The sequence below is a fragment of the Mesoplodon densirostris genome, chromosome 5 (genome assembly GCF_025265405.1).
Source record: "Mesoplodon densirostris isolate mMesDen1 chromosome 5, mMesDen1 primary haplotype, whole genome shotgun sequence".
NCBI classification, from domain to species: Eukaryota; Metazoa; Chordata; class Mammalia; order Artiodactyla; family Ziphiidae; genus Mesoplodon; species Mesoplodon densirostris.
The window spans coordinates 112146707-112170979 of NC_082665.1; the positions used below are offsets into that span (position 1 = coordinate 112146707).

Consider the following 24273-nt stretch of genomic DNA (forward strand, 5'->3'; position numbering starts at 1 on the left):
ATAAGACATCCAGTACAATTTGGGGAATGAAATAAATTAAGGTACACCCTATATATTTTCTGTGAAGGAATCTCTGATTTCCAGAGATATATGTGTACTGGTGTGTGTTTGCATACATAGTGCATGCGTGGAACTCAGTGTTTTTTCCTTTACTTCACCTTCTTCATTAAGTCCTGATATTTGGATTTGGGACCTGTTATGGTACTACTTAGGGAAGACTCTGGTACCAAAGATGTAATTCTGGTGTGCCCCTCCCTCAGCTTTGTCTTTGAGCTATAGTATATGAGTCTGTAAAGTAATATGCTGGTTTTAATGCTGATTTTTCTTCTCTTCTTCTTAGTCTCTCAAGGCATGGTCATCTGGTTCAGAATCAGAATTTTATACAAGACATTTACAAAATGTGAACTCTTGACTTCCATTCCCAATTTCCCGAATCCAGATCTCTGAGGGTGGAGTTCCCAAGTCTGCATTTATAACACGTGGCTTTGGAGATTCCATTGTGCACTCAAGTTTAAGAACCATTGCCCTGGGGTGCACTGTTAGCAGGAAAAGTACATTGTGGAAGGTCCCTGGGTGGCAAGCTAGCAGCCAAGTCCAGGACTTTTCCTGTAATGGGCATGTGCTTTTGGAATTGGTTTCCCTCCCAGATCAACAGAGCATGAGCATTTTAGATTTTAGGGCACAGGGACAGATTCACTTGTGACTCACCAAAGCAGCATGTGTGCATTGTAGCTGCCTTGCACCATAGGTAATTCCATTCTTTGAATGAGTACTTTAAAAACTAAGTGTTCTTTTCCCCAATCGTTAAGTGAAATAAGTCAAATAAAATAAATAAAATAAAAAGCAATTGTAATGCTGCTCACAAACTAATGATAACTACTGATAACATATATACTTTATTTATGGCAGTAAATAGACATATTCCACACATGGTTTTACAAATGATTTTACATTTATATTTACAGTTTATACTTTTGAACACAAATCAATTAGAAAACAACAAATTTTAGTCACAGAAGTTATTATTTTAATATAGACTTGAAGGATGTTTTATCAATACTGATTTTAGTCTTTTACACTAAATATTATGACTGAATCATTATTAAGTGGAAAAAAGTAATCCCTTCCTGAGCTGTCACTAAAATAACTTTCTTAATAGATGATTCTTCCCAGAGTAATGACCTATTTCTAATCCTTTTCCCTTGTTCCTCTTTCTCTTTCTCTCTCAATCTCTCTCTCTCCCCCTGCCTTTCTCATTCTCTCTCTTGCATTAAGAACTATGTAAAATATTTTTTATTATCACTTAAAAATCATATTTTAGTGTAGAGAGGTCTCTCTGATAATGATTAAATGAGGGTATGTATGCTCTTTTAAGTATTTTTTTAAATTCTACTGGTTATGGAATATTTATACTCAATAAGCCTACCCATTCGGGTGTAGGTAAAACTCTAGTTGCCCCTGCTATATCACAGACTTAAAAAAATCCTTCTATTCTAGAATAAACAGTTTCTTTTTCAAGCATATTTTCAAACATTGGTTCATGGGGGAAAAGTAATCATATAGGGGATTCTTGGTCATGTTAATATTTACCATTTAGCTACTTTTGTCAGACACTGTTCTAAGTGATTTACAGACACAGTATCGTTTAATTTTCCCAAACATTTCATGATGCCTGTTTGTATTAATATCCCCATTTTACAGAAACCACAGCCCAAGTACCTTCAGACTGTAAGCTTCAGAGCAAGGATTTATACTCAGAGCTCTTTGGGGGGGGGGGGAGGGATAGGGAGGGTGGGAGGGAGGGAGATGCATGAGGGAGGGGATGTGGGAACAGATGTATATGTATGACTGATTCACTTTGTTATAAAGCAGAAACTAATAAAAAAAATAAAAAAAAAAAAAAAAATGCGCACTCTTTCCCACTGAATGATGTCGAAAGGTTAGGAGCCATGGCTCTACCTGGGGCCCAGGGGCTTGGAAACCCTTTATGGGCTGTTCTACCCGGCACTTTGGAATGCAAACTCCCTTGAGCAAGCCCTTGTTAGCATAGTTTCACCAGTGGCCTGTCTGTCTAAGGTAGTCAGCGAATATTAAAATAGTCCTAATAATAAAAGCACTCAGTCAACCATATAGCCCCCTTACTGAGGGGAGGAGGAGAATAGCTCACTTTTTCTGGAGGGCCTGAGAAAGATCAGTTTACAGGCGTCAGTATGGGGTGTGACCCTTCTTCCTTCTCTCCATCTTGGCACTGGCACGTGCCTCTGGTGACCATCATCTCACATTAGCCCACGGTCTGGGCAGAAAACATTACCAGGGCTCCTTTTCTCCCCCACCCAAAACATTCTCAGTCCTTTCACTGACCTGGCTTCTGATTGGAGGCTCGTTGCTTCAGATAATGACCTCCAGGACCCCTCTGTGTGTTACAGCCTGTTTGTATTACTCTTACCGCAGCTTAAGACGCCTGCAGTGGGGAGTAAGGAAAAGGAAAAGACCAGCATTTTCAACATCCCCAGGTACCAGAAGCACAGAAGACTGACAGCATTCCAGCTACCTGCATGGGTCCAGGGCTGGCAGCTGCCCATGTGTCCCTTGCAGACAGGCTGTTCGTTAAGATGAGGGATCTTTTTCAGTATGTCGCCTGCTTCTTTGCATTTTTCTCTACTGGGTTCTTGGTTGTGGCCACCTGGACAGACTGTTGGATGGTGAATGCAGATGACTCCCTGGAGGTAAGAAGTCAGCAGCTTCTTTTACTGACCCAAGCCTGTCCAACTTTTCTCTAAGCCCCACTGGCCCATTACATTCACTAGGACTAAGATAGTAATAATAGCCAACATGGTTGGGCTTGCTTCTTACTTACTACTTACTGAGTCTTTACATTATTAGCTTATTTAATTCTCACAGCTCATCTATGAGGTAGGTATTGTTGTTATCCCATTTTACAGATGAGGTAACTGAATAAGCCCTTTTTTCATAAAGGTAAATTTACACAAGCGTAATTATATAAGCTTTCCAGAAATTCACCTCTTCCATTGCTGCGTATACCAAATTGAATAACATTCCATTAACATCCTTTCTCACAAACAGAAATTTGCTAACCTTGAAGACAGCATTAAAAGTAGTATGATAGACTTTCTTAAGGAGTGATTATCTAAATGTTGATCAAGTGATCAAACTCAAGTCATATAAAACCTACCCAATTACTGTGCAATGGAAAAATGTCATTGTAAGAAGTTTCCAAGTAGGAGAAAACATTCTGTGGGAAACCAAGTTTTTCTAGTGTGTACCAAAGTACAGGAGACAGATATGGATTTAAGAAACCCACTTTTAAAAATGAGTTGCTCTTGGGGACCTACTGTTCATGTATAAGATGAGTGAGTGGTTCTTATTTGAATTTTATTTTTCTCACTGGAGAAGCTCTGAAAGAAGTAGTTTTCAAATTTATAATTATTTTCTGTGGCTATAGGAATCTGAGAGAGGTAAAACTAAGTAAAAATCAATTCTTCAGACTCAACAACTATTCATTTGTAAGGTTTCAAAAAGCGTAGGTGAGAAAAAGAAACAATATATCAGGAACTCACTGAGAATATACTGCAACTCACTATGTTCTCCTATGTACATCCTGAATGGAACAATTTACTCTAGCAAATGCTACACCTTTATGAAGTTTAAGAAAGATATCTGAGGGCAAGTTTTTATATTTTTTCTTCTAATTTTATTTATTAAACTCCCAAGTTGGAGTTTTGAATGGAAAGTAATAATCTTTTATTTTTCTGTGTATTATTTTTGTGTTTTACTTTTTTCTTGCTTTTAAATTTCCTCTGACTCTTACATGGTATTTCAAAACCAAGAGAGTTTTAAGTACTTCTTTAGCACTAGAAAATTATTTTTTCTGAAAATAGTGATAGAACTGAAATACTATAAAGGATGTCTGTTATATGTTAATCCAGTGGTGCATTATCTGGCTATGCACATAAGTGGTGAATGAAAAAAACAAACCAAAGCTGTCCTTTGAACAGTACTCAGAAAAGTGCAGATAGAAATGTTCTGCTGCCATTAGCTTGCTAGAGTATGGGCTGCCAGTAGTAGGTGATGAATAGAGAAATATGTTGGACTTGAACTCATTTAAAATTATGTTTTTAAAAACGCGCAAAATCTCATCTAAAAGCATTCTTAAAATATTTTCCAAAACAATTTGAAAATCTTTCTCCTTAAGCTGATGGAACTGCTAACTTCGCTTGATAAGAAATGAAAGTTTAGAAAGGGTCAGACCTTGCTGAGACGGATTGGGAGTTCTGGCATTTAAAGTGCCTTCTTGCTTTCATCTCAGTACATACAACCAATCTGCCCTCTGTTCTGTGCAAGAACACTCCTAGATAAAATGAGTGGAATGAGTAGTCTAGTTTATTCACCTTGAGTAAATCCTTGCTAACCTCGGACTATAGTTTAGTAGTTCTTAGCTTCTTTCATATTTCCCATACTTGAGATGTATTGAAATAAATCTTCCCCAAGAAGTCTCCCCATTAAAAGAAGAACCCTTTAGTCATTTGTAGAGACGTGGATGGATCTAGAGACTGTCATACAGAATGAAGTAAGTCAGAAAGAGAAAAACAAATATCGTATATTAACACATATATGTGGAACCTAGAAAAATGGTACAGATGAACCGATTTTCAGGGCAGAAATAGAGACACAGATGTAGAGAACAAACGTATGGACACCAAGGGGGGAAAGCGGTGGGAGTGGTGGTGGGATGAATTGGGAGATTGGGATTGACATGTATACACTAATATGTATAAAATGGATAACTAATAAGAACCTGGTGTATAAAAAACTAAATAATATTCTAAAATTAAAAAAAAGAAGAAAACCCTTTAACAAATGAAGCCCCCTTCTCTCCAACAGCCTCTTTATTTGTTAGTATTTTTAAAGGGACATGGAACTCTCATAACAATTACTCCTTCAGTTAGCCAGCATATAAAGTCATAATATTATCCATAAATGTCAAGGTTCTGATACTCACTGACTCGATTTTACTGTTCTGTCTCTTTGCTTCCTTCCTTGTGTATATATCGTCATTGGTCCATATTAACAACTCACTTTAAACAACTACTGGACAAAAATTGACACAATAAAAGGGATTTTTAAAAAAGCACACCCATAGAAAATTTAAACAAAAAGGAATATAATGAATTTTTTGCTTTGTTAATCTTTGACAGTGATGTAGGCATCAGTGTTGGAAAATGGCTTCGGTAGTTCAGTTCAACATAACAAACATGAAATGTATGTCATTTCAAAGGTGCCATGCTAATCCTCCAAGGGGAGTCAAAGCTAAAGCAAGAGCCATTCCTGCCTTTCATGAGCGCACGTTTAGGGAGGAACAAAGATGCACATGAAACTCTAATAAAGGGTGTAGGCCAATTCATATTTGAGAACGAAATGAACAAAGTGCCACTGGAGCAAAGAAGAGAGAACGATTATTTCCTGTCAGGGACATTGAGACAGACCTCAGGGAGGAAAAGACATTTGAACGAAGCATCAAAAAAGATGCCCAGGATTTCAAATGTTAGAAATGGCAGCAAAGGTCTTCCAAGAGAGAGGACAAAGAACAAAACTACAGGCTAAAGGTGAGTAACAGGGAGCAAGAAGCAGAGCTCAGATATCCTTTTGACTTACTAGAGAATACTCAAAATACTACAAAATAGTATGGGGCCTCATTTATACCTGTCCTGAAGAGGAAAGTTCTTTGCATTAAGTAAAAACATTAGGAAAAAGAAATAGCACATGGAATTGTGCACAGCCCCAAGTCAAGGACCAGGGGTCCTGAGCTACCATGCTGCTCCTGTCATTCTTGATTCATGTGTGTCTTGGGGAAGACTGATGTGTGAAGAGAACTTGGGTTTTGAAATTATTCCAGACTGTGTTCACATCTTAACTGTCTTCTATTGAGCAGTCACAGCTCGTGTCTTCGGCTCAGTTTCCTCAATTATAAAATGAAGTTGAACTCAGTTGTTTTAAGGTCCTTTTTAGTCTTATATTCTTTAACATCAGAACTCCTTGACTATGACTGTGTCTAGAGACATGACTATGTCTTCCAGAGAGATGGGTAGCCGCTGAAGGACTGATGACATCTAGACACTCCCTAGAAATTTCCACTAGGAAATCTAGTGTGAATAGTCTTCATTTTTCTGTTAACTTTATATGCTCTTTCTTCCTATTTCCCACTCTACTTCTCTCCTTACTTTTGTTCTCCCTTCCTTTCTTCTTTCCTCCCTGCCTCCTTCCTCTTTCTTCTTCTTCCTCTTCTCCCTTCCTTCTCCCCTTCTCCCTTTTCCTCCCTTTTAAAAAACCTTTCATGCCCTACTTCTCTTTTATTCTTCCTTTTCTACCCCCACCCTTCTCTTTCATCTCTTTATCTCTCTTTTGTGCTCCCCCTTTTTTCTTTACTTTCTATAATCTTTCATTCCACAAATGCTCTTTGATACCTACTGTCTACTTGGTACTGTGGTGGGTACAGATTATGAAGGAGGATGAAACTTGGATCTTCCTTAGGTATCTCCCAGCATATTGGGGGAGACAGACAGGTAAACTGATAGACAGTATGATATGACCAATGCTATGATTACAGATAACTCTGAGTGGCCAGCTCACTCAATCGTGTATAATCAGTGAAGGCTACCCAGAAGAAATATCTAAACTAGGCTTGAAGAACAAGTGAAGGGGGCAGAAAAAGTAGAGAGTATTGCATGCACAGGACATGATATAGGCAGAGATCTAGTTATGAGAGTGCTGTATGTTTATCACTTTGGACATATAGGAAAAAGTTTCCAACATAGGGAGGAGAATATAAGGGCTGGATCATCGAGGGCTTGTGTTCATGTAAAATATAGATCTTATAACATAGACAAGGGTGGTTCACTGTAAGCAAACATATATGTGTGTTTTAGAAAGAGCAATCATTCTGGCTAATGTGGGGAATGATTAAAAAGGGTAAAATGAATTATAAGGAGATCAACTAGGCAGCTTTTCCCATAAAACAGGAGGAAAACATTGATGGTCAGAACTAGTGTGGCAGCAAGCATAAAAAGGGTACAAATGAACTTGTTTACAAAACAGAAGCAGAGTCACAGATGTAGAAAACAAATTTATGGTTATCAGGGGATAAGCAGGGAGGGATAAATTGGGAGACTGGGATTGACATATACACACTACTATGTATAAAATAGATAACTAATAGGAACCTACTGTATAGCACAGGGAACTCTACTCAATACTCTGTAATGACCTATATGGGAAAACAATCTGCAAAGAGTAGATATATGTATATGTATAACTGATTCACTTTGCTGTACATCTGAAACTAACACAACATTGTAAATCAACTATAATTCAATAAATTTTTTTAAAAAGACATGAAGATATGGGAAACTAAATAACTCAAATTGATGGGATTAATAATTGATTGCATGTGGAGAAAGAAGGCTGATGGAGAAGAAGTAAAATTTGAAATCCACTTTACTATTTTGGGGTAATTGGAGGAAGGATGGAACCACTCACCTAGAGCTTAAATAGAGGAAAATTAGTCGCTATACAGAAGTCATTAAGCAGCAACATCCCTGGACCATGCCACTATTTTTTTCTTACTTAGATTTTTGCACAGCACCTTGAGGGGGCCAGGAAGGGAATGCTTTTCAGTGTGGATGTTTACAGGTTGGACTTGATGTTACAGGGACCTGAAATTAAATCCCACCCTGCCAGGCAGTAGTTGTGTGAATTTAGACAGATGTTTAAGTTGTGTAAAACTGCATTTCCTCTTCTATAAAGGGAGTGTAACAATATGCACATGGTAAGTGTCTTGTGAGGGTTAAATGAGCCTGTGTATCTAGTTGACCACAGTACCAGGCAAATACAAATCAGTCAATAAATGTTAGATATATTATCGTCTATTTGCAGTTTATTGTTTTGTTTTTGTTCTGGAGGAGGAGATGACATTTTGTACAATGTTCACTGAAGGGAGAAATATGAGATTTAAGTTTTGTTCCTATTTTCTCTATTGATTCTCTTGGACAAATTTTGTTTGCTTCTCTGAACTGTTGTTTTTTCCATTTTTACACTTATGACTGTTCCCTTTTTGTCTAACCAGGGGAATAAGGCATAGAATAGAGACAAAATAGCAGAAGTTATATATTAGATACATTTTAAAAGAAAATAAATTATGAATTAATAACATAAATATGTTAATTACATCATAAAATGTGTAATTCTTCATTACCCACAGTAAAATAGGAAAGTAGCTTCTTCACAAAGTTACTGGTCTCTCAGTTATCAGAAAGAAAAAATGTTTTCACAAGTTTATTTCATTTTTCAGTTCAACTTTTGTTAATTATTTATTGAGAATTTGTCATGTACCAAGCACTGTTAAGATTAAAATTTTATGACCTCAAATGAAAGGTAATCTGCATTTGGATTTATTTTATCTTCATTACCAGGTTCTCCCCTGGGATTTCTATTTTAATTAATGATGTTACAATTCTTTCATACATAAATATTGAAATTATTAGAGCTAGCATGTACTCTGATTATATATACTTGTTTTGCTTTCCAACTGATTTTAAACTCCTTTAGCAGACATTTGAGCTTAGAAATATTCTTTAATTTGTCTCATGGTCTCCTACAGCTCCTAGCACCCCCTTCCACATAATGGGAACTCAGGATGCATTTGTTAATATGAAGTGAATGGGTACCTATTATGATACTTGACATAGTTACTAAAGAATGAATAAATGAGTGAAATATAATGTGAAGTGATATTTGGAAATCTCACACTGAACACTAAATAAGAAGTATCTCTGTAGAAATACCATCACTTTTTCTTAGGGAAGATCTTTCATCTTGTTGCAGTTTAAATTTTTTCAAGATATGGATTTGGTCCCTCTTTTTAATCAGATAGGAAAAAAGAACCAATCTCCTGAGATGTATAATAAAGTTGGTGAAGAGTGTATTCCTACCTAGAAAATATAGCTTTTCTTCTGGTGCTTCAAAGAGGAAAAGAAATTAAGAAAAGGAGAGAGAGAAAAGGAAATTAATATTTTGTAATAATTCACTCAACGTAAATTGTGATCTCTGCCACTGGCCAGTAATCTTTGCAAAGTTGTGATTCCATACTTTCATAAGGAGAACATTCTATAATGATTAAATGTATGACTTAAATTAAATAATAAATATTAAAATTGAAATAATTATATAGTTCATATATGTAAATTAGGTAATATGACCATGAAGGCCACAAACATTATATTAATACCTAATAAGTTTGCATTATCCCATTCTTGTCATTTACACCTTTAGCCAGTGCTCCACAGCTAAGCAAGAAGACTTAAGCCAAATATATTTTAGCACATAAACTCATGGTACATAAATGGAGTAAAAAAGAAAGGTGACATCTATTTTATTTATTTTAATCTTGTTTTCTCATCCTTATAAATACCTGTCTTGAGTTCTTTTAGGCTCTGGGATAGTAAGAAAAAGAAAAGAAAATGTAAAAATTAGAAGTTCAGAACTCTAGTATGAAAAATTCAAATGCCTTTTTGTTCAAAGTGAAAATGTTTCATGTTTTAGTAATAAAACATTATTTACTATAGTATTATTAAAACTTTTGCATCCCAATAAATATATTCAATTAAGTGCTGGAAACAAATAAGTTGCATCTTCAGCATTAAAGTACACTAGTACAGGGATGGTAAAATGGTGTGAAAACTATAAATCTCTATTTTATGCATATGCAAGGTGGTTTTTAAAAGAATATATCTTCATGACATCCCATTTTTCTTTTGGCTAATGATTATTCCCCCTATATATGTTATATTTACACACAAATCCCAATGCATATGCATTTATAACATAATGCATAGTGACAAAGAAAAATCTTGTTTGATTGTGGTCAACCAAGAAAAAACATTTACTAAGCCTGCTGTGTATAATTACTATATATATTGGGTTGGCCAAACGGTTGGTTCATTTTTTTCCATAAGATGGCTCTAGTAACACTTAGTTGTCTTTTAAATTTATTCAAAACAATTTTGTTAGATTGTATGTGACAACTGTCATATCAGACTGCATTTAAAAAAGACATCAAAATTAGTGAATTTTTGTGTAGCCATTTTAATATTGAAGACAGAAGAAAAAAAGCAACGTTTTCAGCATATCATGCTTTATTATTTCAAGAATGGTAAAAATGCAACCTAAATGCAAGAAAAGATTTGTGCAGTGTATGGAGAAGGTGCTGTGACTGGTTGAAGGTGTCAAAAGTTGTTTGCCAAGTTTTGTGCTGGAGATTTCTCTCTGGACGATGCTCCATGGTTGGGTAGAGCAATTAAAGTTGATAGCAAACAAATTGAGACATTAATTGAGAACAATCAACGTTGTACCACATGGGAGATGATAGCAGACATACTAAAAAATATCCAAATCAAGCACTGAAAATCATTTGCACTAGCTTGGTTATGTGAATCGCTTTGATGTTTGGGTTCCACATAAGTTAAGTGAAAAAAACCTTCTTGACCATATTTCCACATGCGATTCTCTACTTAAACATAATGAAAATGTTCCGTTTTTAAAACAAATTTTGACAGGCGATGAAAAGCAGATACTGTACAATAATGTGGAACAGAAAAGATCGTGGGGCAGGTGAAATGAACCACCACCAACCACACCAAAGGCCGGTCTTCATCCAAAGAAGGTGATGTTGTGTATATGGTGGGATTGGAAAGGAGTCCTCTATTATGAGCTGCTTCTGGAAAACCAAACGATTAATTCCAACAAGTACTGCTCCCAATTAGACCAAATGAAAGTAGCACTCGATGAAAAGCATCCGGAATTCGTCAACAGAAAACGCATCATCTTCCATCAGGATAACACAAGACAGCATGTTTGTTTGATGACCAGGCAAAAACTGTCATAGGTTGGCTGGGAAGTTCTTCATTCATCCACCATATTCACCAGACATTGCATCTTCAGATTTCCATTTATTTTGGTCTTTACAAAATTCTCTTAATGAAAAAAATTTTGATTGCCTGGAAGATTGTAAAAGACACTTGGAACAGTACTTTGCTCAGAAAGATAAAAATTTTGGGGAAGATTGAATTATGAAGTTGCCTGAAAAGTGGCAGAAAGTAGTGGAACAAAACGGTGAATACATTATTCAATAAAGTTCTTGGTAAAAATGAAAAATGTGGTTTTTATTTTTACTTAAAAACCAAAGACACTTGTTGGCCACCCCAATATATATGTATATATATATATATATATATATATATATATATATATATATATAAATTTCTCCTATGTAACAGGAGGAGAAAATGCCAATTAATTAAAATATTTTAAAGTTTCTCTCTTCTCAAAAGATATATAAAATATATGGAGGCGTGACAGGCACACTCAAAACTGCAGAAGATAAGACAATGCAGGCAAAATTGTGTGTTGCTACTTGTAAATATTTTCAGAGGGATAAGAAAAGGGAAATTGGCAAAGGCTAGGATAGAGAAAAGAGAAAACTTAATTGGAAACTGCTAAAGAGGTTAGAATAAGAAATTCCAGGATTAAGGAATTAATTTATGCCATTATAAACTCAACTAGGAAGAGGGACCATCAGTCCCTCTTCGTGAAAGTTTCCTGAAACTATTTTTCTGTGTAGTATCCTGTTCATCCTTAGTATTATGGTAAACACTTTCCAGAGCCAGTTGAGTAGATAGGGTCCAGGCTGACACCAAATCATTATAAACTCTTTGGTCTCAATGATATTTCTTTAACTCCTGGATTTAGACATTCTAGTCTGTTCAGTCAAGTCAAAAGGACATATTAAGCCTCAATTGTGTGTACAGTATATCAGTAACCATTTTCTATGCCAAGTGAGAAATGAGAGTTAATGTGTATGAATTAGAAAAATTGACAAATATTTTCCCTCAGTAAACATCTATTGAGCATCTATTATATACTGAGAAGGAGGATTTGTAAGCTCCTTGAAGCAAGGTGTCATGCCTACTATCTTGGTTATTGCTGTATCCCCAGCACTTAGCCGGTTGACTGACACATGACAGACATTTAGTGAACATAGTTTGAAAGGCAGACTTGGGAGACAGATGCACATAAATGCACATAAAAAGATAATGCAATAGAAATATGGACTAGTTACTGTGGGATCCAAGAAGAGATTAACTCCAGCTGGAGAGACTGGGAGAATCTCATGGAAGAAGGGATATCTTTGAGGTGAGGTTTAAATGACAGGTAGAAATTTGAAGATCCACTTAGCTCCTGCTAATTGCTGCTATGTGCAGCCAGGGAGTCCAGGTGGCCAGACTGACCAAGTTTCCAAGGGAAGCCAGAAATCTGTACTCTTCTGTAAAATCTCTGTTTCACTGTTGGAAGGTAATTAATATTAAGAAATTTAGGTTGGCCTCATGTTTGTGACTTGCACTTTTATTGCCACACCTTGGATAAACTGATTTCTTCCCACTTCAGGACCAACAGATATTTATTGAAATGATATAAAAATTCCCTGAGTATTATTTTATATGTTATTTATTAATATATGAATCACATGTTAAGAGCACAAAGCTTAAACTTGTAATCGTCTATTTTGGACAACGCTATGAGATAAAATTATTATTTAATGTTGTTTTTACCCATTAAGTAAGGTTAACCATAATATTTTAAGCATGAGTCTGCTTTGTAAGAACCTTGTCTTAAAACTTTAAAAAATGTAGATTTGCTTGGTTTAGAGAGCTCTTAAGAAGCCATTGTACAACAGGAGGATAAGTGAAGATTCTAAATTATAGGCAAGGAGGGCTTTCCTAAATCTAATAAATAACAAACAGTCTTTTAACCTTGTATTTTGTGCACAAAGGCACCTTTAAGGGTGTCTCCAGTAAGTGCTATATTAACACAGAAGTTTAGTTAATTACAGCCGCTATTCTCACGTACCTTAACTGAGTGTGAATACCAAGCAATCTAATATTGTGCCCCTAAGCATTAATACCTAATGAAATTGGATTCCTTGTTTCCTTTAATGAGCTCATTGCTTTTCTAAATATGGTCATTGCAGGTAAATGATCAATAGCCTTGAAAATGACACCATTACTGGATTATTTTGGCAAGAAAAAATACTCTTTTTAGTTAAAATATCCTCACATATATAGCTCAGCTCATTTTCTAAATAACCTCACATATAATGAGAATGACTATAGTAGGTTTTATTTGTTTGTTTTAGTGGCTGAGTTAGACGGCAGGAAATTGGGGACAGTCACTCTGATTATAGAATAGTGACTTCAGGTCCATATAACCTAGCTCAAATTGGAATGAACTGGATCCAGTGTGTTCCTGTTAATTGAGAGACTGAAGGGTAACAGGCTATGAGAAGGCTTGTCTTCTGTTGTGGTAAAATAGTTCAGTACAAATTGTCTCTACTATCCATTTCTTAGGGCTGCCATAACACATTGCCACAATTTGGTGGCTTAACACAAAAGACAGTTTTCTCTTACAGTTCTGAAGGCATGGATTTTGAAATCAAAGTTTTGTCAGGGCTACACCGCCTCTGAAGGCTCTAGAGGAGAAGGTATTCCTCGCCTCTTCCAGCTTCTGGTGACATAGGCATTCCTTGACGTGGGCCCACGTCACTGCAGTTTCTGTGTCTATGGGCACATTGCTTCCTTCTCTTCTGTCTGTCTCTCCTCTGTGTGTCTCTTCTTATAAGGACACTTGTCATTAGATTTAGGGCCCACCCTGGTAATCCAAGAGGATCTACTTTTCTTAAAACCCTTAATTTAACTACATATGCAAAGTCCCTTTTTCCAAATAAGGTCACATTCACAGGTTCTGGGGATTAGAACATGGATACATCTGGGGGGCTGACATTCTACCCTTTACATCTACCTTTCTCCACTTTCATATGGTTAGTTAGTAATGCTGAACTTAGTCACTACTCAGGTTACTAGGCTGTTTAAGTACTTTACTAGTATTATCATTTATTGAGCAAATCATTTATGTTGTGTGTGTTTGCATTTTTTTTTTTTCGGTACACGGGCCTCTCACTGTTGTGGCCTCTCCTGTTGTGGAGCACAGGCTCCAGACGCGCAGGCTCAGCGGCCACGGCTCACGGGCCCAGCCGCTCCGCGGCATGTGGGATCTTCCCAGACCAGGGCATGAACCCGTGTCCCCTGAATCGGCAGGCAGACTCTCAACCACTGCGCCACCAGGGAAGCCCTGTAATTTTTAATTCTTATAGTCACCCTAGCATTAGCTCCTTTATAAAGATAAGGAGATTGAGACTCAAAAAAGGTAAGGCCTTGCCAAGGATGCAACACAGCTAATAAGAGTGTCAATTTAAAGTCTGGGGCCTCCCTGGTGGCGCAGTGGTTGAGAGTCCGCCTGTCGATGCAGGGGACACGGGTTTGTGCCCCGGTCCGGGAAGATCCCACATGCCGCGGAGCGGCTGGGCCCGTGAGCCATGGCCGCTGAGCCTGCGCGTCCGGAGCCTGTGCTCCACAACAGGAGAGGCCACAACAGCGAGAGGCCCGCGTACCGCAAAAATAAATAAACAAAATAAAATATAAATAAATAAATAAATAAAGTGTATTTTTTCAGTTATAGCTTAAATTTCATGTGCATGTAAGTTTAGATATTCACATCGTTCTTTAGAAATTTATATATTAGGTTTCTCAAGATGGCTTTTCTTTATTAATATTTTGGTCTCTGTGGTGCCTCAGGTCAGATAATATTCCAACATTCTAAAACATCACTACTAGATGTAGTCTTAGGAAGAGCAAGCCAAAGTGAGGTTTCATAGAATAATGGCCATAGGATGAGATTAAAGGGCTTACTACTTCACCCAAAACTATCTTCCAGTTTCCAATTCTGGAGTACTTTCACCTGAAGTAAACTTGGAATTAAAAAAAAATAGGTTTTAAGTATACTGCAATGCTTAAGAGCGTATACACAGACTGCTGTGTTTGAATCCTATCTCCTCCATTTAACTACACTTCCTGGGGTTATCACTTAACTTTCCTGTGCCTCATTTTCCTTATTTGTAAAATGGACAGTAATAATGATAGATCACAGGATCCTCTAATTAATAAGTGAGGTGATAATACACTTAAACAGTAACTGCTTCAGAGTATAGATTCAATATAGAATTATTAATTATTACCAATTATAAGCATTTTACACACAAAGTGAAAATAGAAGTACAACATTCAAAATTGTGATGGAGTAGCCAGCAGTAGAGTTTTATTTGGTGCACAACACAACTTCAAAGCAGAACATGGGTCAAAGAGTTTCATAGTGCAAATATTCTCTGATATAATTTTCTTTTGCAAATCAAATATTTCACATTCCTTCCTTTCTTCTCCACAACAGTTATAATCTCCCTGCCTTTGCATTTCTCTGCCCACTCTGCTCTGTTATTTATTTTTTCTTTAAGGAAAACTTTAAGCTTTCATTTTCCAAGATAATTTGTGGTTAGATCTTACTAAACTATTCCCAGATTGCCAAGATAATGTGAATCTGTAATCAAATCAGAATAAACAATCACACTAGTTCTGTTCCATATGTATGAGCTCTGTCAAGAATACTTGAAAACATTTTCTGTTGGCATGTTTACAATACTAGGAAATCTATTTTGACTTACAGCTTATAGGTAAAATATGAGAAGGCTCAGGACACTTTCACCTTTTAGCTCTAAGTGGATACTTAGAATCATTTGTACAGCATTTCTAAGTAAAAGAGATTTATGACTGCAAGTTTGTATGAAATTAATGTTCAATTTGTTTACATCCATCTCATAGCTTAAACATTAGTAGTCTGTCAGTGGAGCAAGGAAGAAGTAGTATGGTCTTTATGTATAACTTTCTTTGATCATTATTTTAAATTTATGAACCTCATATATAATAACGTTTCTTCATGGGACTCATTGTTCATGATGAAGAAAAATTAATGTACATTTCTAATAGACTCAAGATGTCAACACTTATCACCTATTGTTATATTGATTTTTTTTGGGGGGGGATAAGTAAATGTCAGCATATGGTAGTGAAATGAATTGTCGCCCTATTAAAATGACTCGATGAGAGAACCAGCCATAGGCATTTGCATATGTTGAATTCTGATTTTATCCATTTTAGGCATGACTTCTTCCCTCCCCCACCTCCAAATCAGGAAGTGATTTTATTTCCTGGTGGGGAAAGCCTTGAATTGTTAGTCCTTAAGGAAAAATACTCCAAAATGCATTGTGTTTGTTGTAAATGAAATTCTGATCATGCTTGTAACCACTGTACTTTGCTATCAAACTCACAACAGCCAAGTTCTTTCTTTGATCAAGGTGAATTGAAGTGTTTCTGCCCGAGTTGTTTCACATGGTGTCTTCTCCAACATCTAGGTGAGCACAAAATGCCGAGGCCTCTGGTGGGAGTGTGTCACAAATGCTTTTGATGGGATTCGCACCTGTGATGAGTATGATTCTATACTTGCTGAACACCCCTGTACGTATGCCTTAGACATCACCCTTGTCAGGGAGGGAAGACCAAAGGAAATTGAACTCAGGTTTCCATTATGTGTTTTTGTTTTTTACTATTCAATATTAAGGTTCTGTTTTAAATGTTTCAATTAGAAATTTAGTTTATTTCTAAAATGTGGATTGAAACATTATTAGCATATTTTATCTTTTCCCATGTATTTATAAATTCCTTTAGGGTAAAAATATTATCTTATTCAGTTCTGCTATCCCACAAAGGGTCTGGTATAGTATCTTATACACAGCAGGCTTATAGTAAACACTTTTTAAATTGAAATGAAATCTTCAGGGTGCAGTAACTTTATGATTAGAATTGACCGGTTAGATGAAAAGCATTTTGGAGATGTCTTTTTGCTTTGACTTAGGTCAGATAGAAAGTTTACAGTATTTCAATGGATGACTTGCTAAGAAAGAGAGACAGTAGATATAGAGGGGCAGAGACAGAGACAGAAAAACAGATAGGGAGACAGATAGGCAAAGAGAGACACAGACTGTGGGATCAGGGAATGAAAAACATTAAAATATATGACACATTCTTAGCAGAAATAATAAAGCCATCTCCTTCATCTTCCCTACCTTTAGCTTTAAATTATAATTAAGTGTTAACAAGGCCCATGTTTCTATGAATAAAAGATTTCATAGATTGAAAAACCTTATTACTGATTCTCTCAACTCTTCTCCATACTATTTATTTATTTATTTGTGAGTTTGTTTGTTTGTTTGTTTACTTATTAGAACATCCAATCGTGCCAAGAAATACTGGTGCTGTTATTAAAGCAAATTGGTTTTAGTCTCTTTCAAATCAAATGAAGGGTGGTGGTACAATATCAAAACTTCTTTTCTCAAGATAAATGAAAAGTAAAACCTTAGAATATGACTTTTCCCCTTAGAATGTGACTTTTCCCCTGAACAGCTATTTCGGTCCAGGGAAAAGCACTTAAAAGGGGCTGTGCTCTACAAATATATTTCTCTGCCATTTAGGATTTGAGTGCCTGAAACATTTTTTAATTCATAAAGCTTTTATTTCATTTTTTAGAAAAAGACCTTTTATGTTTTCCTCTTTTTTCCCTTCTTGCACTAACCTAGTTCTATCTACAAAGAAGCATGGTTTGGTCAATAGGAATGGGCATTCATGTTCACGTGGACCCTAGGTTATTCCAGAAATGCAGTGCTATGGTTAGAGTTGAGAAGAAAATAGAAAGATGAAATATTTCAAACTTTTAAATATTTGTTATATACATTTATGTAAGAAGAATATAAAATTATTCATAAGCTACTACACAGAGAAAACCACTGTTTATATTTTTAAATGGTCCTCTATCTTTTGCCTATACTATCTCACATTTGTCTTTTGATATATTTTTACCTATTACTTTCAAATAATATACTAAAAATCCATTAATTTTCTTTAAAAAATTCTATCATATGCTTAAAGACTAGAGATGAAAATGTGTTCTAAGAAAATAATATAATTGTACCCTCTAAGTTAGGATGTTACCTGTAAGAGAGCAGATTTTATTTTTAGTCTTTGATATCTTTTATACAATCACAATAAGATCACCTTTCTCATTACCTTGTATACTTAGAGTATTTAGAGCCAGATGCATTTTTTAGGGCTCCTGTTGATACTGTTAATTTGAGCCCTTCTCCACCCCCCAAATCAAGGTATTTAACATTATTCTGGCAGCCAAATCTCAGATAATCTCCAAAGGGAAATTCCTGGCTGGCCAGCATTAGCAATCTCTTGCAGAGCTGCCCTCTTGGAACTGGGCTAGCCATGTGTCCCCCGGATGACACCATAGGCATGAGTCCTGTAGTTCCACAGAGCATCTGAGACACACTTTGTATGGGAGCAAGGGTCAGAGAGGGGAAGACCAGGGCCAACAATGATTTCAGGGCACCCCATCCAGATAGCAACCCTGGCCCTGTTGATCCCAGGTTCCAGAAGAGGACTTAGAAAATTTCAAGGGAGGCCCTCCAAAATGTGGGACCACTTGGTTTGGGGTGCTGAATAGGAAGCCCACTTATGTATAACATTTGAGGATCAAGGAGATCTGCTAAAATATAAAAACTGATATCACCTAATGAGTTACATATTTTTCTCTTTCCTTAATTTTGAAGAAAACAAGATGAACTTTAGGTTTGTCCTAAATTTGAAATTTGAGCCTAAATTTTAAAAAATAATGTCACATTTTGAGATCTTAAATATTCACCTATTAATAAGGTAGAAACTGATTTTATGCATTGATTTCCTCTCTTAGATGGATTATAAAAATATTTTATATTTGAAATGAGGAAAATTGGCCACATTTTCACAAGCCATCTATGACTAAATAGCCCCTAAAATTGTCTCATCATTGGGGAAAAATTATTTCATTACAAGGAAACTCCAGATCACTATGAAAATAAAACATAATTACGATACCATCAAAGGAATAAATTTTATTACTCCTCTCCAGTAGCCAGCTAAAGTAACAATAGTTCTGACTTCAGATAATTAACCCTCCATTTGTGACAACATTATTCTAGTTTTAATTTAGTGTCACTGGGACTCACAGGTGAGGAGGCTTTCACAGTCGATGATGCTCCCATTGCAGATGACTGCTACTTTTCTACTTCTATTTACCTGATCTTCTCTTTCCTGGACTTTCTACCACATATTCCCATTGGCCATAGCTTTAAAATATGCTTCGTTGACAATACAAGGTTGAAGGGTTAATGCAAAGTGTTGGCCAAGAAGGGTCACAACCTGAAGGAATAAAAGAAAATAAATAGTCTTCTGTTTAATAATGGAAGCTCCTTCTCCTTCTAAAGATCTGCTGATGGCTCCTACCTGAACTGGCATGAGATGTCTTGTAGTATTTTATTCTGCTCCCTTATTTTAACCAATTTGTTACATTTTTCCAATAAAACTTCAAACAAATGTAGTGATTATTTACTTATTGAATATTTATTGGTTGTCTTCAGAAGAAGAGATACGCTACTTTCAATTCAACATTAAGCTAATACTTGTGAATGAGACTCATTCTAAAACAGGAGGCAAAAAGGAAATAGTTATTTAGTCCCCACCATATGCCAGGCATTTCACTAGATGGCCAACAAGACTATAATAAGCAGTCCTTAACCAAATAATACTGTTGATAGTCTCATACTATTTTTGTATTTTATGAAAATTAAGGGTATTTATTTTCAAGTTCATGCATATTTAAAGTCTGATTTTATTCAGTGGGCATGTGTTAATGTACGTGGTTGTCTGTTTTTTGGTGTACCTCTGTGTATTAATATGTCGCCTTCCTCTGACTCTATTGAAACCACATGCTCTGATCTTCTAGTGAAGCTGGTGGTAACTCGGGCGCTGATGATTACTGCAGATATTTTAGCTGGATTTGGATTTATTACACTGCTCCTTGGTCTTGACTGTGTGAAATTCCTCCCTGATGAGCCATACATCAAAGTCCGCATCTGCTTTGTTGCTGGAACCACATTACTTATAGCAGGTATTGGACTGGACTAGTGATGGGATAAAGATACTCAACTAAGGACTTGGGATGAAGAAGGGTGTTGTCCTGAAGTAGTTCAATTTAGGATAATATTTGACTTGCTTTTCTAGATTGAAGGAATAAGGAGCACATCCACCTACCCTGCTTTCCTTAGTTTTGGAATCAGATAATTATCTTTTGTTAATATCCCTGGTCAGGGTTTATTGAAGTGCTCAAATTATTTTTTAAATATTTAAAAAGTTATATAAAGCTTTAAATTAAAAAAAAATTGTGATTATTCCTGAAATTAAATCCTAAAATAAGCCTCCAGCTGCCACCTTCTTGCCTGTACACACCCTTACCAGTTCTTCTTGGCAATGAACTAAATTGTACCAAGTCCTGTGTTAGGCTTTTCTCATGTGCCAGCTCATATGATCATATCTGTAACAATAAACAGATTATGCTATTATCTCTACTTAAGAAGCTGGTGAATAAATGGAGTTCTGAAGACATAAATCAAGCATGAGTAATAAACAATAAATCAAGAATCACTTTATATAGTGTTTGTTAGTGAAACAGCAAAATTGATATTTTACTGAGGTCTGTCATCAAATTCAATTTAGTCTTCCTTTGTCATCATGTCTTTTCTGGATCATAATACAAATTGGGAGGAAGTACACTGTGAAAGAAATCAAAGTGTAGGAAGATTGAAAACCAATGAGTCCACCCTCCAGAGAGAAAACCATCTTCTTTTATGATAGCAGCAAAAAGTTAGCAAATGCTTGCAGATATATATATATATATATATATACATACATACATATATAAAATGTGTGACCTTAGGCCAGTTAATCTGTCTCCTTTTCTTGGTCTACAAATTAGGGTGAAGCCTCAGCAATAATATCTACTCCTAATTGTGGTTGTAAAGATCCCAATGTGGGCAGAGTAAGCCCATAGCTGAACGTCTCACCCATCACATAGTCAAGAGTGGGGCCTCCCTGATATTTTCACACAAGGCCCTAAGGATCCTTAGATTGTACTAAAAAGTCACAAGAATTTAGTACTTTGTTTTCCTTTTAAAGATATTCATTCCCATATCCAGCCTAGTGATAACATAAAGCTTTTGTATGTAACAACGTGTTCATGTAACTAATTTAAACATCATTTAATGCTTTGCAATTTTATTCTAGAATGCTTTTGAGACATCACTAATCTACTCCATTTTTTTATAAAATAGCAAAACGAACTAAATTTAAAGAAAAATAAGTCACTGAAGAAAATCCCTGCAGGAACGGCTAAAGAGATACTAAATTAAATTGCCAGAGATGGCCAAATCCTTGGAATCATCATTTGAAATTAGTATGCCATGTATATATTTATATATATATACACACACATAGATATATACACATAACTAAAAGTGGGGTCTTGTTGCTCACCGCTCAAAAGCCAATAAAGAGGTGAAGATGGTGGAAAGGAAAGTTTGCTTTATTTTGGATGCAGGCAACCAGTGGGGAGGGCAGAGGCCTGTCCAAAGGCTGACCGCCCCCCCACTCCCCGACAATGGGGAGCAAGAGCTTTTATAGGTGGAGGGAAGGGGCTACATGTAGAAACAGTACAGTCAGCTCTGACAGCCATCTTGAAATCGGTCATCGGTGGTCTGACTAGCATCATCTTGATTGTTTTAAGTACAGTTAATCTTCAGTTCCATGGTCAGTTTGTTCCCACTTCTTTGAGGCCAGTTGTCAGAATTGTGGCAGCTTATGTCATGGCTACAGCCTGCTCATCATGTAGTTAACTTCTTCCACCTGGTAGGGGTTTCAGTATCTATAAACCAGCGCACAGGATATGGCTCAGAGTACTATCCATAGCCCTTGAGAAGGAACTGAAGGGCCTTGACTTTGCTTACTGACTAAACTATCACTGTTTTGTCCTGTCTGACTGCTTTTTTTTCTTCTGCATTTTCTCACATCTCTGATTAAACTTATTCTTTGGCTAAAGTTTTTCCATAGACAAAAGGCAGGCGGAGGACGTGGGGGAGAAAGGACCATAAGGTCCTGCTCCGTTTCACACACACATATATATATGTGTGTATATATATATGTGTGTGTGTATACATATATGTGTGTGTATACATATATATATATATGCATATGTATATATATGCACACATATATATGTATACATATATATACCAAAATCTGTTTCTAAGTTTCAAAAAAGAGTTTTCATCCTAAACCTATGGGTTACAGTATTATGGAAAAGGTGTGGTAATTTACACCCTGTATTTTAATGGTTACTATGCGTTCATGATCTGGTCCTTCTTAAACTTCTTCCATTAAACAATTGAGAAAAGAATGCAATTAAATTGTGACTTCAATAGATATCACAGACAGACATACTAGAGAAAAAATGTGAGAGTTTCTTGGGGGTTACAGATTTCAGAAACACCATTTTCATATAGCCTTTTGTCTGACAACTCCCCACTCTTTTTTCTTACCTCTGAGCCCTGACATGCAATTTATACCTTTAAAGCAAGAGGACTCTAGTGACATTGTTTCAAGACAATCAATTTTCAGAAAGACAATTCTGTGAGAATTAAATTTTATTTAAAATGAACAAAATTTCTTAGGCTATCCTAATATGGTGTGGGAGTGTTACATAAATTTTCAACTTCTACTTTAGTTATTTGTTTTTTACCTCAAAGTACTAAAATGAAGGACTTTAAAAACATAGTTTCCATATGGGTGCTGATTATGTAGTTGACATAACTTCAGTCATGGGTCTGGGGAGCCATAGAATACTCTTAAATACAATACAGTAGAATACTCTTAAATCTCCTTGGATATAAATTTTTTAAAGGCCTGCATTATTTTTAGCAATTTTCATCTCCTTCAGGTGCCCCAGGAATCATCGGCTCTGTGTGGTATGCTGTTGATGTTTATGTGGAACGTTCTTCTCTGGTTTTGCACAATATATTTCTTGGCATCCAATACAAATTTGGTTGGTCCTGTTGGCTTGGAATGGCTGGGTCTCTGGGTTGCTTCTTGGCTGGTGCTGTCCTCACATGCTGCTTATACCTCTTCAAAGGTAAGAACAAAATAAATTAGCACACTTCCTTGCCTCCAGTATCATTCCTCCTAACCCAATGGAAACATATCTCACCAGCTCAAAGTAATGTTGATAACTTGATCCCTACCTACTTCCATTAGAAATTTCAGTTGTTCAAGGACAACTGATTTGCAGTACTAGAACCTTACTATCCTGTTAGTGGTATATTTGTTGAAAAGAAAAAAAAAATACTATAGCTACAACTGTATCTAACATTGAAATATATAATGGTTATTTTGATGTGTCATAATCTTATATATCTCACTTCACCCAATCAACTAAATTTATATCTAGAGTTAAACAGAGAAATAGACAGAGAGCCAAGTCAAATGCATACTTGTTAAAGAGTGTAATATGTTACTATTGGGTTTCTCAAAATGTCACTGAAAAAAAAAATAAGGAAATCCCTCTTCTCATAAGAAAGAAAAGAAAAGGAAACTACTTGACTGAATTTTAAATCTAAAAATAACTTTCAAGTTGAAAATCTTAGAGCTTCTTCTAAGTTCTTAGATGATTCTTTCTTATAATATTTATATTATTGCCCCTTTTGGGTAAGAGTATATAAAATTACATTTTCCCCCAAAGTTTACTGAGCCATAATTATTTTTATATCGCCATGTTTATCTCTTCCAAACAGATGTTGTACCTGAGAGGAGCTATCCTTATTCCAGGAGGAAAGCCTATTCAACTACAGCTGTTTCCATGGCCCAGTCATACGCAGCCCCTCGGACACAGACTGCCAAAATGTATGCTGTAGACACTAGGGTGTGAAGTGACACATATCAGTCTGTGTGTCTATGTTTAACTAACCAATCAATATGTTCAAGTTAATAAAATAGCCAGCCAATCCAGGAACAGTTATCTAGACTTCCTGTTCAACTAAATTAATTGCTTAGCTTAATCAAAAAGTTTGATTCTCCTATCACTTCTCCTTCTCACTTATTCTTATATTCTTCCACATTCTTTTACCCTCTCTCACACATATACACACGTACACTTTCCCTGTATTTTAAGATAAGGTTGTTGGGATATAAAACTGTTTGTTGTGATATTGCTGCTATAGATAGTGACATGGTGATATTAAAATTAAATGACACTTTAAGAATAGAAAACAACTTTCAA

At 36.0% G+C, this 24273-nt stretch overlaps 1 protein-coding gene across 1 annotated transcript; it reads left to right on the forward strand.

Moving 5' to 3' along the window:
- Positions 1 to 2555: 2555 nt before the first annotated feature.
- On the forward strand, positions 2556 to 23922 carry CLDN16 (claudin 16). Its single transcript, XM_060100162.1, has 5 exons — positions 2556 to 2726; positions 16427 to 16529; positions 19894 to 20058; positions 22939 to 23130; positions 23789 to 23922. The coding sequence occupies exons 1-5, from the start codon at positions 2556 to 2558 to the stop codon at positions 23920 to 23922; spliced, it is 765 nt and encodes a 254-aa protein (XP_059956145.1).
- The last annotated feature ends 351 nt before the right edge of the window (positions 23923 to 24273 follow it).

Bases quoted from the DNA above. Each gene is read 5' to 3' on its own strand.
- CLDN16 (XM_060100162.1), top strand. From the start codon at position 2,556: ATGGGTCCAGGGCTGGCAGCTGCCCATGTGTCCCTTGCAGACAGGCTG. The intron at 2,727-16,426 runs GTAAGAAGTCAG...TCCAACATCTAG, and splicing joins ATGCAGATGACTCCCTGGAG to GTGAGCACAAAATGCCGAGG. The intron at 16,530-19,893 runs GTACGTATGCCT...CTGATCTTCTAG, and splicing joins TATACTTGCTGAACACCCCT to TGAAGCTGGTGGTAACTCGG.